The sequence below is a fragment of the Grampus griseus genome, assembly GCF_964374135.1.
Source record: "Grampus griseus genome assembly, chromosome: 2".
Classification (NCBI taxonomy): Eukaryota; Metazoa; Chordata; class Mammalia; order Artiodactyla; family Delphinidae; genus Grampus; species Grampus griseus.
Genome location: NC_139018.1, coordinates 15,100,803 through 15,118,781, shown reverse-complemented (window position 1 = coordinate 15,118,781; position 17,979 = coordinate 15,100,803). Strand labels below are relative to the sequence as shown.

Genomic DNA, 17,979 nt, shown 5'->3' with positions numbered 1-17,979 from the left:
TCTTAACCACTGCACTGCCAGCGAAGTCCCCCTATTACGTGTTTTTGATTTGTTGTTACCACAGAGTTCTAGTGTGTTGACTTATAACTATATCTACTTGCTTTAAACTGACAGTCATTCAAGTTCAAACACATTACACAAGATCTACATTTTATATTCCCCTCCCCCACATTTCGTAATTTTGATGTTCTATTTTACATTTTCATGCTTTTATTTTACTGTTTATTATAATCATAATCACTTATACAATTTTTTTTACTGTTTTTTCATCTACATCTTGCTCATTTAAGTGACCTTCAATCCTTACTATATATTGCCTTTCCTATTGTGATTTTTCCCTTGCCTATAGATTCTTGCTTCTTTTCTATTTAGAGAAGCTCCTTCAATATTTCTTTCAGGATAGGTGTAGTATTGCTGAAATCTTCTAATTTTTGCTTGTCTGAGAAATTCTTTATCCCTCCTTCTATTCTAAATGATAATCTTGCTGGGTAGAGTATCCTAGGTTGCAGGGTTTTCCCTCAGGACTTTGAATATATCATGTTATTCCATTCTGGCCTGCAAAATTTCTGCAGAGAAATCAGCGTTATCTTTATGGAAGTTCCCTTGTAATGGACTCTTTGTTTTTCTCTTGCTGTATTTAGAACCCTCTCTTTAACTTTTACCATTTTAATTATGATATGTCTACATGTGGGTCTGTTTGGGTTCATCTTGTTTGGGACCCTTTGTGCTTCCTGTACCTGTGTATGTTTCCTTCTTTAGGTTTGGGAAGTTTTCAGCTGTAATTTCTTTAAATACATTTTCGATCCCCTTCTCTCCCATTTCTCCTTCTGGAACTCCTATTATGCATAGGTTGGCACATTTTATATTATCCCATAGGTCTCATATATTGCTTTTTTTTTTCATTTGTCTTTCTCTCTGCTGTTCTGATTGGGTGATGTCCATTATTTTATCTTCCAGATCACACATTCTTCTGTGTCATTTAGTTGGCTATTTGTTGCTTCTAGATTGGTTTTTACCTCAGCAATTGAGTTGTCCTTTTTTTTTTTTTGAATTGTCTATTTTTGACTGGTTTATCTTTACGGTTTCTAGTTCCTTGTTACAGTGATCTGCTTTCCTATCAATAATCCTCCTTAATTCAGTTAGCATTTTTATTATCACCTTTTTGAACTTGGGGTCTGGTAGACTGGTGAGCTCTCTTTCATTATTTGTTCCTTCAGGGAATTGCTCTTGTTCTTTCAATTGGGAGTAGTCCGTCTGCCTTTTCATTTTACTTAACTTTCTCTGTCTCTATGAATTTAGGAGAGACTGTTATTGACTACAATCTTATAGGGATGTTTTTATGTGGGAGTGTCCCTGTGCAGACTATGTGTGTCCAATGCCTTTGGTGCAAGGGCTGGTTTTGGTGTGAATGCACAACTATAAAGATGTGTGAAAGCCACATCTTTCCTCAGGGTATGCTGGCCATTATCCTCTTGATCGGGAGGGGGTGGGGGTGGGGGGGAGGGGGGTGGCAGTTGGTGCTGGAGGATCTAAAGCCTGTTCAGGGCATAAGGCAGGACTCCCTCTCTGCTCCATGGCTATTGCCACCCTGTCAGGGACAGGGTCTGCTCCTCAGTTGTCGGAGTAGAAGCCCTGAGGGTCGGGCTTGACCAGGCTCTGTTGCCCCTGAGTGTGTGCCCTGCCCCAAAGGAAGTGAGTGCTGAAGCAAATGAGGCCTGTGCACTCACAGAGGACCTACATGCCGCCTGTGTAGGCATCTGCGGCTCCACTTAGAAGCAGGCTGAGGTTGCATCCCTTCCTCTGTTGTGTTCATCCCAGATCTAGCACAAGGCTATAGTGTGGAGTAGGCTGGGGGTCAGGGTACTGTGGCTGCAGGAATTGAGGCTGCACTGCTGCCAGAGATATGGGCTGCCTCTGTGGCAGTCTTCTCCCAGGACTTGTCTGCCCCAGATCTAACGCTAATCTGCAGTGTGCAGTGAGTGGGAACAGGGCACTCTCACTGGGAGACCAACTGCTGCATGCTCCTGTGTGTGCTGACAAGGGTCACCGCCACCCCAGGCCCACAGTCTGTCTCTGCGTCTTTTCCCAGAGCCTGGTTGGCCCAGATCTCATGCCAGGCTGTGGTATGGAGCAAGCGGGGCCAGGGTGTTTGCCCCATTCAGACTGGGGAGTATGGTGAGGTGGCAGACACCAGTGCAGGGCTCTCTCCACCCTGACTATTGGCAAGTCAGCATGTGCACGCTCCTTGCAAGTAGAGTCTAGGCTGCTCTAGCCCTTCTGTCTGTCCCAGTAGTTCTCCCAGAAGGTAAGGGGGCTTGTCTCCTCTGCGCAGTTCTTAGGACTGGGATGCCCAGATGTAGCTCAACCTGCTTGCTCTCCAAGGCAAGGGTCCTTCCATGCAGACCTTCTCCTTTCAGATCCTTCCCAGGGGTGCAGGTCCTGACCTGATATCTTTTTTTTCCATCCTACCCAGTTATAGAAAAATATTTCTTGCAGTTTTGGTTGTATGGGAGTTCTGTCAGTTTCCAGTTAGTTTTCCATGAGAATTACTCCACATGTAGATGTATTTTTGACGTGTTTGTAGGGGAAGGTGAGCTCCATGTCTTCCTACTCTGCCATCTTGATCCCCCTCCTTGCTTTTACATTTTTAAACGGTTGAAAACATTTTTCAAAGAATGACATTTTGAGACATGAGAAAATTATATGAAATTCAAATTTCAGAGTCCATAGATCAATTTTTATGGGAACACAGCCACACTGGTTTGTGTTCATATTGTCTATGGCTCCCTTCATACTACAGAGGTGGACCTGAGTGCTTGCAAAACAGACAGTAGATGGTATGTGACACAGATCACCTTGCACTACTTTGGTGCACTACAAATTGCAGTGACACAATTATAACCTGATAGAATTCTGAGTCCTATGTGTATTGTCACATCATGGCATTTTATTATTTCCAGCAGAAACCCATCATGTCAAAACAAGAGAAAAAAAAGAGAAAAGTGAACTTCGAATGTTGTGTTTTTAAGGCAGTGGAGTGTGGATTACACCGCTATTGAATTAGATGGTAATGCATTATGTTTATTATGCAATGACAGAATACAAAGATACATTAACATTACCAGACTAAGCACTCATCACAATATTTTCAACTCACAGGAAAGCAATGGTCAGAAAAATCAGAAATTTAAAATTATAGCAGAATGAGGTTTTACTTACAAAAGTAAGTTTCTGAGTGGCTCATTTGTTAGACAAGCAAAGAAACTGTCTATTGGTAATGTATTAACTAAATCATTTTAGATTGCAGTAGCTGAAGAAATGTGTCCAAAAAAAAAACCTTGTTTAAGACAATTAGCCTTTTGGCAAGAACAGTTGCTTAAAGAGTTGAGTGTGTTGGGAATAACACCAACAGTTAATTTAAAACAAGGCAAATACTTTTGAGTGGTTTTCTTTGAGTCTTGATAAGTCAACAGATGTTACTAATACAACTCAGTTGTTTATTTGAGGAGTCAATGGCAAGTTTGAAGTGATAAAGAATTAGCTTCTACGAATAGTTTGCATGAAACAACTACATGCTAGAATATTTTCAAAGACATTAGTGAGAAAGCAATAATCCAATACAATGTATTTTTATACCACATTGGGGTATAAAAATATGTATGGGGAAAAATGGCTTGGACAAATTTACAAATTTACTTAAAAATGTAAGTTGTTTAAAGCCTATGAGTATTCACTGTATTATTCTTTTGCAAGTATTTTGCACACACACACACACACACACACACACACACACACTTGAATCATGTGTTTTAGAACCAATGGTGTTAATGGTGAACTTCATCTTCTCCAGTGGATTTAACCATTACTGTTTCTGAGTTTTTATCAGGAACAGTAGCTAAAAATCCTGACTTGCCCACACAGCAGGTTAATGGCTTAGCAATGGTAAAGTTTTATTATGATATTTTGATCTCAGAGCCAAGACTGAAATTTTTCTAAATCAAAATTGCCCTCAACTACCATTATTATTATTATTATTATTTTGGCTGTGCTGCATGGCATGTGGGATCTTACTTCCCTGACCAGGGATCAAACCTGTGCCCCCTGCATCAGGAGCACATAGTCTTAACCACTGGATTGCCAGGGAACTCCCTCAACTACCATTATTAAACACTGAATGGCTTTAGAAATTAGCTTTTGCTGCACATTTGATACTGTTTCTTAATAAATTCAACCTAAAATTATAAGGCAAAAGCAGAACTTATTTGAAACCGTTGGAAGGAAGGAAGGGAGGAAGGGAGGGAGGGAGAAAAGAAAAGAAACAACAGGCCCAAAATGGAGTCACTTGTGCTAAGCCTCACATCAACAAACCAAAACTTAATAACTAACCTAACTGCAGTTTCAGCTTCTCCCAGGAGTGGAATTTTAAACCAATCAGTCTGGAATTTCCTGATCAACAGTAATGAGGTAATCTGCATGATAGATTGATCACCCCCACCCCCCTACCCCCACCCCCAACCCCCGCCTCCTTCAAAGGAAGGTGACCTTGCCTGAAATAATCCTTTCTTTTGTTTTTGACTTTCTTGTCCCACTCTTTTTCTGCCTTCAAAAACCTTCCATTTTGTACAGCTCCTCAGAGCACTTTTCTACTTTCTAGATGGGATGCTGCCCAATTCATGAATCATTTAATAAAGCCATTTAGGTCTTCAAATTTACTCAGCTGAATTTTGTTTTTTAAACAACACTGTGGTAAAGTTATTGGAACAATTAATGTTGTTTGAATAATAACATCAACCTGCTTTATTTACTTCCTGTGCTATCAAAACTTGAAACAAGAAGTAAGATCTCCATCCCCACATAAATCTGCAAGGGATATCTTTTCATAGCCTAATCTATAGTTCTAGCATGGTGTTTTGGACTACTCCCCTTGGGCAAGCCCTGGTCTTGACTTCTGCCCCTATGCCCCAGTAGAAAGCCATAAAGAGCCCAAGTTTAATCAAGGGAAGAAAAATGCCCTCAGTGCAAAAGTGGCTTTGGCCCACAACTGCTCTTAAATTCCCTTTTTTTTTTTCACAACTTGTCTGATAGTTCCTTTAAACTGTTCAAAGAACAGTTTAAAGGTGATTTACATTTTAACCAGCATTTTTAGTTGTTTTCAAAGGAAGAGTTCTTTCTGAATAACTTGCCCACCAGTAATAGAAACAGAAGTCTGAGCAACTGCAAGCAGATAGAATAGTGAGTCTCCAGAGAAAGAGAACCAGGCATGGCCTTGACAGGTCATTTTTGGCCTAGGTCATTTTGTGATCTAAGCCTGGCCACACTGCTTGTCCTTGTACAGGTCTCAGTAATTAATGCCTTAAGGAAACAAAAGAATGCAGAATCAAATGACTGTTATCAATAGCAAAGATAATAAATCAATTGTAAAATCTCCCAGTTCTGTTTCAGTGGTAAAGATTAGCCAGAAGTGCTCAACTACCAGATCAACTGGAACCTAATGGATGATGATTTTGACCTTTTCTGACTCTTGTGATTTCAATCAACTAAAGCTTGGACTCTGTTGACTTTTGCCCTAATTCTATGCTGAATTCTCTTCTGCCCAAGCCCCTTCATGAATATATGCCCTTATCTTAAAACTTCCCCAATTTTGCTATTCGGGGAGACACTGGTTTGGGAAAGGTCCCTGGTGTTCTCCTTACTTGCTTCAAGTAATATAAATCCTTCTCCCAATCTTTGGCTTGATTGTGTCTTTTGGTTCGACACCCACCAAGAGGTGAACCCAGTTTATAGGTACCACAGTTACTTTTTAAAGCACCAGTTGTCCTTTTTTCATAGTTATGTGGCAGCCAATGACAGCAGTCCTCCTAAAATGCAAGAAACTAAACAATAGATCCTAGCAAACCATGTGGGTGAAGTGTAGCCCCACAGAGAGTTTCTATGTGAACCCAGAGCTATGGCATCCCCCACCTACATAAAACTAAGTAACACAGAGAGAGTAAATGGCATGATTGATTAACATACCATTTAAAATATCAGTAGTTATCTAGAAAGAATTAGGTTGCATCCCCACCTCACTTCTTATACTAAAGTAAACTTTACACAGATTAGGAGTTAAACATAAAAAATAAACCCACTAATGTACTAGAAAAATGTATTGGAAAACTTTTTAACTTTAGGGAGGATTTCTCTATGCTAGAAAACTCAGAAGTCATAAAAGAAAATGCTGATAAATTCAGCTGCATAAAACAAAACAACAACAAAAACTTCTTCATAGCAAAAAACCTAAACATAGTAAAAAAGCAAGTAACAAAGACATCAAAGTGGAAAAAATATCTCAACTCACATCACTGACCAGTAGTTCCCAAACTTTAGTGTGTATCAGAGCTACCTGGAAAACCCCAAATTGGTGGATTTCTGATACAAGGTCCTGTATAATGCATGATAATTTGCATTTCTTACAAGTTCCCCTGTAATGCTGATGCTGCTGGTCCAGGAATCACACTTTAAAAACCACTCATAGACAAAAGGCTGATTGCTGCTTTCATATGTAGACAAGTATTAGATCCTATATTAAAATAATTAGAAAAAGACCAATGTACTAATGGAAAATACGCAAAGAGCTTGAACAGACAGGTCAAAGAAAAGGAAATACAACTGTCCTCCAAACGTATGAAAACATACTCAAGACCCCTCAGTATGAGAGAAAAGCATGTTTTCAAAACATAACAAGATATCATTTTTCACCTTTTGGGGTAATAATTAGTGCTGGCAAGGGTGTGGGAAAACAGGCACTGTCACACATTGCTGTAAGGTATGTAAATTGTTATTGCCACTGTGTAAGGCATTATCTACCAAAATTTTAAATGCATATGTCTTTTGAACACTGTGAAGAATTTACCATAGAAATATTCATATTTACACATGTAAAAAATGGCAAAGGTATAAAGACATTTGCTGCAAGCAGTGTATTTAGAAGCACAATACTGGAAGAACCTAAACTCCCATCAATGATAGATTAATTGAATAAATTACAATACACAGTGGAGTATTATATAGCTGTTAAAAAGGCAATCCTGTACATTTTGATATGGAACAAACTCCAACTTAGGTTTTTAAGAGAAAAACCCAAATCTTATAAATAGTTGTTAATTCTATTAATTTTAAGCACCTATTATGTTCATCTGTTACACCATAAGCAGATAAAATTTTAAACTAAGGGTTTTTTTTTTTAAGTTTTTCTTATGTTTCCCTAAGGACAAATTCAAATTCCAGCCTATGCAATTACTTTATGAATTGCTTACCTGACTGAACGATCATCACTTCCAGTCACGGCCAAAGGTTTAGTAGGATGGACGGCAAGTGCCCAAAGTTCACCTTCACAATGGCCTTGCATAATTAGGAAAGGTTTGTTTCTTTCATGCACCACAATTTCAAAAATTTCGCTGTCCTGTGTTCCAACTAGAATGTGGTCACCTCGCCAACAAACACTCCTTACAGACAAACCTAGTCAAATTGAATTGTATTTAAGATCAGTACTGTAATAACAGAATGCCAATCTGCCTAAACCACTGTTACTTTTTATACCTTAGATATAAGATAAAAGGAAACTGAAAGTCTTGGATCCACACATTTTCTTCATTTATCTGTACTGTTTTCTATGTGGACTATTTCTATTTTTATATACTTAATTTCTACCCATCCTTCAGGGAATACACTCTTCTTCCTTACTGGACAACATCAGTCATAGTCTGACCACTTCCTCAGCCAAAGGCTTATAACAACAGTGTGCATCATCCACAGAGTAATTATTCAGAATTAAAGAACTGTATTATTTTTCTCTTATAATAATCTGACTTTTCTCGTGTTTATATTTCATTTCTTCAATGTGCTCATAAAATCATTAAGAAGAGAGACTTCTACTTTTTCTATATACAATCCCTTTTGTAACCTCAGGAAAGCTAGTGTTTTCCTCAGTTTTCTCATCTATATAGTATGGTCAATATTAAGCTCCTGTGTAACTTACAATGTAAGAATCAAATAAGAAAAAGTGTCAAATTATTTTGTAAACTTTAAAGTACAATAATGCTCAGCAAAACTAATGAAAACGGTATAACAGTTAACACTGGATGATCGTTATGTGCCAGACACTTCTAAATATTTTACATATATTAGCTCATTTAATTCTCTGAAATAGCTACTCTTATTCTCATTTTACAGATGAGGTATGCAGCTCAAGGTCACACATCTAATACTTCCAATCCTCTCTTATAATTCCACACTAGTGTATAATACGTTTACTTTTATAGTGAAAGATTCTGTTTTATTACATCAATTTTTAAAAACCCTCCCAAAGAAAAAATTATCTCCTGATTGCTGACAAATTTGGATGAAGGAAAAACACATATACATGAATTTAAATAATCCTAAACAAAAGTTCCCCTAGCTCTCAACACACTATTTTCAACAGTTTATTTGCTAAACAGTTTTTTTAGCGTTCTAATAGTAAAATATTTTCAAAATTTAAGGTTACCAAAGTAAGTACCTATCACATCTCTCTGTAGGTCCCATTATAACAGGCATTAGACATGAAAAGAACCTCTGTCATAACACTAAACATAGATGGTCTTCAGGCAAAATTTCTCCTCTTCAGCAGAAGGATTTTAATTAAAATGTATACAGTATGAAGGGGCAAATATAAGTCTCATTTATTTTACAAAACATACTTTTAAGTTTACTGAAAGAAACCAACAACCCTTGGTATATTTAGAATTTGCCTAGTAATGAGATATTTGTTTTGTTATTACCTTTGTACCCCTGGTCTGTCTCCCTGAGATCAATCACAGTTATTGGTTTAAAAGTTAAATCCCAAAGACGAATACAGCCATCTCTGCCACCAGTAGCAAAGCCTTCTTCACAAGCATTCATGCTAAAAATTCCCGCCTAGAAGAGGGAATAAAATAATTTAATAATATATACTTTTTAAGAAAATACACTATATATGATGGTAGAAATCCACTTAAAATTTTTTTATATGGCATAGGAATAATCAAATACATCAGAAAACACAAAGGATAATCTAGAAACAAATCTATGCATATATAGGAACTCAATATGTGACCAAGGTGGTATTTAATGAGATGGGCATAACATAAAAGAAAATTCAGTTAAACCTTATACCATATATAGAAATGAATTACACAAAAACAAAAACATGCAGACCAAATTCTAAACGTAAAAAATGAAACAAATATATTAGAAGAGTCAGAACACTTACGTAACTTTGGGCTGTGAGAGAACTTTTTTTAAGCGTGGCAGGTTACCCACCAAGGCATAAAGGAAAAATTTTCAATTTTTCGTATGAGAAAAGATATCGTAAAAAAACAAACTGGGGAAGTATTTGCATTGTGTATGACTGTCAAAAGGTTAATATCCCTAATATGAATAATATTGAATATGAATAATATTGAATAATAATATTGAATATGAACAAATGAATAAAGGAAAGAAAATCCAACAACAACAGTAACAAAAAGAGAGTACAGGATAAGAAAAGCCAATTAACAGAAAAGGAAATTCAAGTACAGTTGACCCTTGAACAATGCAGGTGTTAGGGGTGCCGACCTTTGTGTAGTCGAAAATTCTAGTAAAACTTAGAATTAGACCTCCACATCCAAGGTTCTCCATATCTGCAAGTTCTGCGGTATCCATGGATTCAACCAACCACAAATTGTGTAGTACTACAGTATTTGCTATTGAAAATAATTTGCATACAAGTGGACCCTTGTAGTTCAAACCCATGTTATTCAAGGGTCAACTCTAGTCAATAAATACATGAAATTTCACAAATAGACAGGAAAGCAAACTAAAACAAATAGTTATTATTTTTCACCCAGAAGACAAGCAAAAATTTCCAAGAGTGGACACAACCTCTGCTGATGAGTATGAGGAAGAAACTGGTATTTTTATATATTGATGGTAAAAATGTGAATTGCCACAACCTTTGTTAGAATCTGCTATTTCTGGTCTTTAGGCATTTTGCTTAAAGCAAGTCCTGCTCTAAGTGGTTCTTTAATATACTTAATATGTAATATATATTGAATAGTGATTCATATTAATATATGTAATCACTTTTCTACTTGAGATTGTCCTGCTACCAAAATGGCAGCTCTGTGCTCTCTAGCTCCCCTCACTATGTGAGGGACTCAACTGCTAAAAAAGCCCAAATCAAAAAACACTAAAAGGTTTTTGTTTGTTTGTTTTCAAAACTTTTTTTGGCCATACCGCATGGCATGCGGGATCTTAGTTCCCCGACCAGGGATCGAACCTGGGACAGCCAGGGAAGTCCCTAAAAGGGACTAAACACTAAAAGGCTTTAACAACAGCTTTTTTTTCCTGATAACTTATTTATATGAAAATCTCATGAAGTACAAAAATTAAATTCCTTTGCCACTCACTTAATGAATCAATGATATTAAAATTAAAAAGTTAATTTTATCCTAGAGCTATCCCCAAATTTCCCACTGGTAAATTGGCTACAAAAGCACTAGCTTTATTCTAATGTGGTTAATCTAGGATACTTTTAGGTTAAATTTAACAAACTTTTTTTCAACAATGAAAAAGACACCATACTAAAGCAATGGTTTGAACAAAATAATAATTATACTAATTTAATTGCATAATGTTTCTTCATTGAAATCTTGAAAACAAAAACAAATTAATTCAATTGTAATAGTAGTTTTCAAGTTACTGAATTGAACAGAAAGTCTGCTATATTATGGAACCTTTTGTTCTAAGACAGGAAGGTAAGTAATTAATACCTAAAAGTATTTAAAATATTTAAATATACTTACAGTATGAGCTCCTTGTATTGTTCGTATAAGATTAATTCCTTTCCAAACATATATATCCCCATTGAGTGCACCAGAATATGTTAATTCATCCCTTGCACAGGCCAGGCACAATATTGTCTGAAGGTCACCAGTCTTACCAAAGACCCCTCGTTTTGGGGTCAGAGCATTTCCACATAAACTCCAGAACTAAAAAGTACATAGTATAATCGAATTACCAAAGAATGCTCATAATATAACCAAAAACATTTCCAATACTTTGATGCTATATTAGAGCAGCAGACTAGAAATTACCTAAGAAACTCCCTTATGATACAATAGCGTTCAATGTTCACATCCTCATCTTAGTGTTGTCATTAGCTATGTTATAGCAGATAAATCACTGTTTCAATCCTTACTGTAAGACTAAGGGGGGGTTGAACTAAACTATTTTAAAAATATGCTGTGTTTTCCTTAGGTTTCTGGAAAAAAACCTACATAATCTTTTAGACAGATTAAAAAGTTGGGAAGGGTTAGCAATGAAAATGAAGCTAATATTCATTTCTTCAGTCACACTGGCAGTCACATTTCAAAAGCTCAAGAGCCACATCTAACTAGTGGTTACTCTATGGGACAGCACTGATGTGGATTCTAGAACAATGGTTCTTAACTCCTGCTGAGCATCAAAATCATTTGGATAGCTGGGCTTCACTCTCCAGAGATTCTGTCTCAATTTATTTCAGTGGGGGGTTTAGGTATATTGCGTCATTAATTTCCCCCAGGTGATTTTAATATGCAGCCAAAATTGAGACTCACTAATTTAGAAGAAAAAAATAGACTGAAATTGGGACTTACTGAAAGGAAGAGAACCAGCTATACTTATGCACAGAAATCACGGAGATTTTTAAATTTAAAAATCATACATTGATTAAAGCATTCATTAGCTATTTGAATGGATAAGTGATCATTTTTAGTTCTTTAAGGCTTCAGATTTTAAACTTAGATCTTTAGGTCTTAGAATAAGATCTTGAAGATCAGGTAAGATCTTTTAAGTACATAATATTAATAAATCATATTACTTTAAGTGGCAATTTACTTATTATAAAGTTGAACTTATTCTCTGGGCCTAACTTCTTTACGCAGAACTATCTAATGTGTATACTCCTGCCCTGCCCCATATTCATTTCTTTCTTTCTGCAAACATTAACTTTACCTGAATCCACATAAAAGAACAAAAACCCTCATCATGAAGATTTATGTTTGACTTCCCTATCTTCTTCCAAAAATGAACAAATCATTCCAAATGTGTATCTTTCTTATTTTTAAGCTTTACAAGTAAAGGAACTGCTCAGCTTTGAAAATATCAGAGAGCAACATACTAATCTCTTTTTCAACCACCTCTGTTTCTCTCTGTCTCTCTCTCACTCTGTCTCTCTCTCTCTCTCTCGCTCTCTCTCTCTCTCTATATATATATATATACCCACGCACGTATATACACACACACACAAATATGTGTGTGTATGTGTGTGTGTGTGTGTGTGTATATATATATATATATATATATATATCCTAAATTGTAGTGTGATGTGTGCTTAGTGGCAGAGAATAAGTAATCATGACTATTATAAAGCAAGACCCTTCTAGTACCTTGATATGTTTTACACCACAGCTGACCAGTTTATTTGGCTGGTACACATCCCAAGAAATATCAAATATCTGTAAACAAATCAGATTCATGGTTAAAATACTTATTTCCAGAATCATTTAAGAATCCTGTCCAAAAGCCCAAATAGCCCCAAACCCTACATATCATAAAACAATATTCCTCAATAAATAATAATCAGAACCCTACACTTCAAGATCCTATGAGAAATAAAGTATGTAAATGATAAGGAATAAAAACTATTTCTTAGTTTCTATGAACCATATGAAACTACTAGTGGAATGGAAATTAACATCTCTTTCTAATTTTTAAAAAAAATTTGGTCTATAAATAACAAGAATGATTCAACAGAAACAGGGAATGAGGCAGGTAAGTGCATAATTTCTAAAGAGGAAAGATAATTAATAGAACATACACAACACTTATACAGCCAGAAATAGAGAACATTTTTGTAGCTTTCTATCACACAGAATTACTTACATAAAAGATCCAAACATTTATTTCACAGTAAAAATTCTGTTTCTAGTTTTCAGTTTTTTTAAATTGTTTATGGGTCAAACAAAACTAACTTACATTTTGGAGATCCCCAGGCTTCATTTTTTTCTAAGGTTCCATAAATTATAAATACACACAAACAATTTTTGTTACAAAATCAAACAAGAAAAAACCCAGCTGAAATAAAATATGCATTAAATATATACTTAATAATAAATGAAAGAAAAATTAATATTTGAAAAATAATCTCATAACAGATAAAAAACAATTCTGCTATCTGGTAGTCTTTACCATGTGTCTTTGATATGTGCCTGCATAATCACCTAATATGCTTACTACCTCTAAAAATTTACCAAGTGATAGTCTTTAGTGATAATGAAGAAAGAATACATCTTATAAATTAACATTTAACAACTCACCATACATTTAATATACAGATTAAATGAAAAACATACTGATGCACCTTTAAAATACTAACCACAAAAATACTTTTCAAAAATTCCAATGACAGTACCATTTTTCATAGTAATCAGTCTATTTACTAAGTGCAAAGTACTAATGTGTGAAATGCTTTGATCTAAGTAAGTCAGAATACACAACTGTCTAATAAAATGTACCTAACACTTTAATAATTATCTAAATTGTGTTTGCGTATAACAGGCCCCTCTGAGAATCTGCTGAAAACCAAGTTTATTTTCCAAAATGCAAATACATTAAAATTTTTTATACAATTTTTACAGATTCATAGATTTTCCCCAAATAGAATCAACAACTGTAGCTCCTGTGTTGGTTCAGGTTAGGTGATTATGCAGACAGGTGTCAAAGAAACACGGTAAAGACTACCAGATAGCAGAATACAGCAGATACACCAAAAAATCAGACATTTTAAAGAGTTTAAGACAAAGTATTCATTATATTAATTTCATACAACTTGGAATAAGGAATGTATTTTTAACAAGTTTCCAAAGTGAAAAATGTTAGGTCTCTAACATAATTTCAAATTCATACGTGCAACAGTATTCACCTTAACTATGATGCATATGTGATAAATCAAACTGAATAATAAATAGAGCCTAGGCATGAACCATTCAATTTTTAAATTTAGGTTTGAATAACTTAAAACTCATCATTTTTGCCAAAGCAAACACTGGGTTAAAGGTTTTATGCTAAAACTATACATATCAAGTCATGTTTTTGAGTACCACAATACATATACGCATCCTAAAATTTTATGAGTATTTATAACTGCATTTAAAATTTTAAATTACACATGAGCAATTGGCAATAACAAAACACAGAAACATAAAATCTCCTGACTCTTCTCTGGCTTTTTCCCACGCAGTACCCATTAGAAACTCCAAAGGAGAATACTTACTCTATCTGTGTGACCTGGAGCCATAGATAACATTTTTCCTCTTTTCCAATCCCAAACGCAAACTGCATTCTTTGAATCAAGTCCAACTGAAACCAAGCGCTGAATTATGTCCAAGAAGACCAGGGAGCAGGGGGAATAAAAAAGTAAACAAATAAAAAAGGAACCAAATTATAAATGGCAAACAAATTCTACTCATGGGTATTATAAACATCAAAACTTACACACTTATATTTTATAGACCTCATAGAGAAAGGCTGGATGTATTTCATCTTGTTAATATTTGCATATATGTGTAGTTCTTCATATGAGAAACAGAAGAAAGACTTCCATTTCTAACAGTAGGATTGACAGAACACCCTAAACATCTCTCCTGCCAAAAACTAAAAATGCTAGATAAAATGAAAAAACATCTTTTTAAATGCACTGTTGAGCTGTCAAGGAATTAAGAAATCTGAGAACAAAAACAAAGTGATTTCCTATGGGAATCCTGGAAGTAAGAGAGCTCCTATACCCACTTTACTCTAAAGGTATCAGCTAACTCCTGGTAAGCCTAATTTTTGTTCTTCAGGCTAAAGAGGAATAGGAGATAAAGTTTAGGGCCTGCCCAAGGTAGGGATTTGAATTGCAGACCTTTGACTAAAGCAGTAACTCCTCAGAGTAATGGAGAACAAGAAACCATCCCGTTTCAAAGAAAGGGGCAGTGATGCATGAAGGGGAAAAAAACCCTCCTGAAAATATGTAGCCACAAACAACCTTCACATGGTTGTAGGGCCTATGTCCACCTGAATCATGAATCCTTCAAATGAAAAATTTCATTCAGAGTGGTCCTAAGGGTTGCAGAGTTTTCAAGCATTTTCAACTATGTGGCACAGGCAAATATAAATCCTATATGGAGGACTGATACATCAATCCATCCCTCGAAGAATTCCTACAAGTAGCAAGTCAATAAAAAATAAACTTAAAACAAACAACCCCCACACCCAATAACCAGAGGAAATAAGGGACCATGAGTGAGAATCAGCAAGTCACCAGAAACAGAACAATCAGTCTTGAAAAGTATCAGACATTGGAATTATCAGATAATATAAAATAAGCTTAATATGAGTAGAGAAATAAAATTAAGGCTTCAAAATATCTTCATATGAGACAAGAATGGGAGACCATAAAAAGTATCCCAGCAAATTTAAGGAAGCAAACAATTTCTAGAAATGAAAAATAAATGAAATTAAAAATTCAGTGGAAAAAAGAAAAAAATACCTCAGTGGAAGAGTTATATAGGCGATTAGAGGGAGATGAAGAGACTGAGCTGAAAAGAGGGGACAGTGAGATGAGAAGTATGAGAGAGGTTAGGAAACATGAAAGATGGCCTTTGGTCATGAAGGAGTATTAGGGTCTGAACTTGCCCCCCTGCCATAAACAACTAGAAAACTGTACAAAATATATAAAACAAATATTTTTGGACATTCTTAACAGGAAGTGAAGCACTGTAAACCCTGAATGAGGGGGAAGCAAACAAGGTAAGTTCTGCAATTGCCCCAGCCTTCATTTAGGTGGCATTTTCCAGACTATAGCACAGAAAGGTGGAAGCCAAACAGAGCCCAGAAGACTTGCTGATTTGAGAAGACAGAGCCTGGAGTTCAGAGAGGCCAAGATGGCTAGAATTTGCAGAGCAGAAAAAGAACTCTAGAAAATCTGTTTATGGGTCCCCTTGAGAACACCAGTGCTTGCATGTATAAGGTGAAATCCATGAGGCCATGCAAAGAACAAATTCTGAAAAAAGAACAATTACTGGGGAGCTAAAGCCAAACAATTCCCAGAGATCATAAAGGGTCAGGATCACTCAAATTCCCAATAGCAAGAATGGAGGTATATCCTCGAATTCACCGTGTATTCAGTAGAGATTCCAGGAGGGTCACACCATAGTAGTGAAGTTAAACCAGTGGTCCTAGAGGAAAAGCTACTCTAGGCTTGACCAAAAAAAGCTTGAAAGCAAGCTTTTCAAAAGGACCAAACTGATCGACAAGGAACTTAACTACCTACAAAAACAATGTCCAACATGCTTTAAAGGGATACAACAAAATCCAGCATTCAGAATATAATATACACAATGTCCAGCATCCAATAAAAAAAATTACTGAGCATGTTAAAAAAGAGGAAAATGTGACCAATAACCAGGAGAAAAATCAGTTAATAGAAACAGACCCAAGAATCACAGAAATGATTAAAATTAGAAGATATTGGCTGTTAAGATGGAAATGTTCAAGATGCTCCAGAATTATTTTAAAACAAACACATAAAGAATAAAAAGAGAAATGGAAGATATAAAAGAAAAACATGTTGAACTTTAAATATAAATGTTAAATTATCTGAAATGAAAATTCACTCCAAAGGATTACCAGCAGCTTAGACAATGAAGAAAAAATAAATGAACTTGAAGACACAGCAACAGAAACTATCAAAAATAAAGCACAGAAGGAAAAAGGGAACAAAGTAACAGAGCCTCAGTTACCTTTAGAAAAATTTCAAGTGGTCTAACGTACAGGTAATTGTGATTCTAAAAGGAGAAGAAAGATGGAAGAAAAGAAAAACAAAACTGAAGAAATAATGGCCAAAACTTTCTCAATTTGATAAAAAACATAAACCCACAAATCTAAGATGCTCGATAAACTTCAAGCAGGATAAATCACACACACAGAAAAAACACATCCACACACATGGGCATCAAACTGTTGAAACCAGTGCTAAAGAGAAAAACCTTAAAAGTGGCCAAATAAGAGAGAGAATTTTGGTGTGTAAGGACAAAGATTTAAAAATAATCCTGGGCTTCTCATCTGAAGCTATGCATATCAGATGACAATGAATAACCTCTCTAAAGTGCTGAGGGGGAAAAAAGTCAACACAGAATTATATACTTACCAAAAATATCTTTTGAAAACTGGGTCAAAATTAAGTCTTTTTCAAATAAACAAAAGATGAGAAAATTCATCAACAAATCAGCACTATAAGATATGATACCAGAAGTTTCTTCAGGCAGAAGGAAAATGATACCAAAGAGAGACTTAATTAACACATATCAATGAAGAGTACCCAAATGGTAAATATGTAAATAAGACTTTTCTTACTTTTAATTTTCTTTGAAAACTAACTGTTTAAGGAAAAATCACAACAGTTATAATGGAGTTTACAAAGCATGTAAAATGAATGAAAATGAAAGAAGTAAAATGAATGACAACAATAGCACAATAAACAGAAGGAGAAAAAAGAAATAGCAGAATACATATTTTCCCGTATTTTTTCAAAGTGCACAGGAAACCTCATGAAGATCACAAAATTGTGAATTACAAAATAAGCCTAAACAAATTTTTAAAAATTAAAATACAGAGTATGTTCTCTGACAAAGACAGAATGAAATCAGAATAACAGAAAGTTATGCAGAAAATCCTCCAAATATCTGGCAACTATCAGTACAATTCTAAGTAACCGCAGAGTTAAAGAAGAAATCACAAGGACCCACCCACAACACGTACTTTGAAAAGCACTGGTTTAGAAGTAGGGGTAGGCAAATTATAACCCTCAGGCCTGTACCCTGCTTTCTGTAAATAAAGTTCTACTGGAACACAGCCACA

General features: G+C 35.5%; 1 protein-coding gene across 2 annotated transcripts in view; it reads right to left on the bottom strand.

Moving 5' to 3' along the window:
* Positions 1–17,979, bottom strand: part of EML5 (EMAP like 5) — a gene marked incomplete at both ends in the record, with an annotated part of 169,978 nt that overhangs the window by 113,779 nt on the left and 38,220 nt on the right. For both annotated transcript variants that reach the window (XM_082681679.1, XM_082681680.1), the window contains 5 exons: positions 7,296–7,497; positions 8,799–8,934; positions 10,845–11,030; positions 12,468–12,536; positions 14,354–14,452. In XM_082681679.1, coding sequence (XP_082537805.1) covers positions 7,296–7,497; positions 8,799–8,934; positions 10,845–11,030; positions 12,468–12,536; positions 14,354–14,452 — 692 coding nt within the window. The remainder of the gene's footprint in view (positions 1–7,295; positions 7,498–8,798; positions 8,935–10,844; positions 11,031–12,467; positions 12,537–14,353; positions 14,453–17,979) is intronic.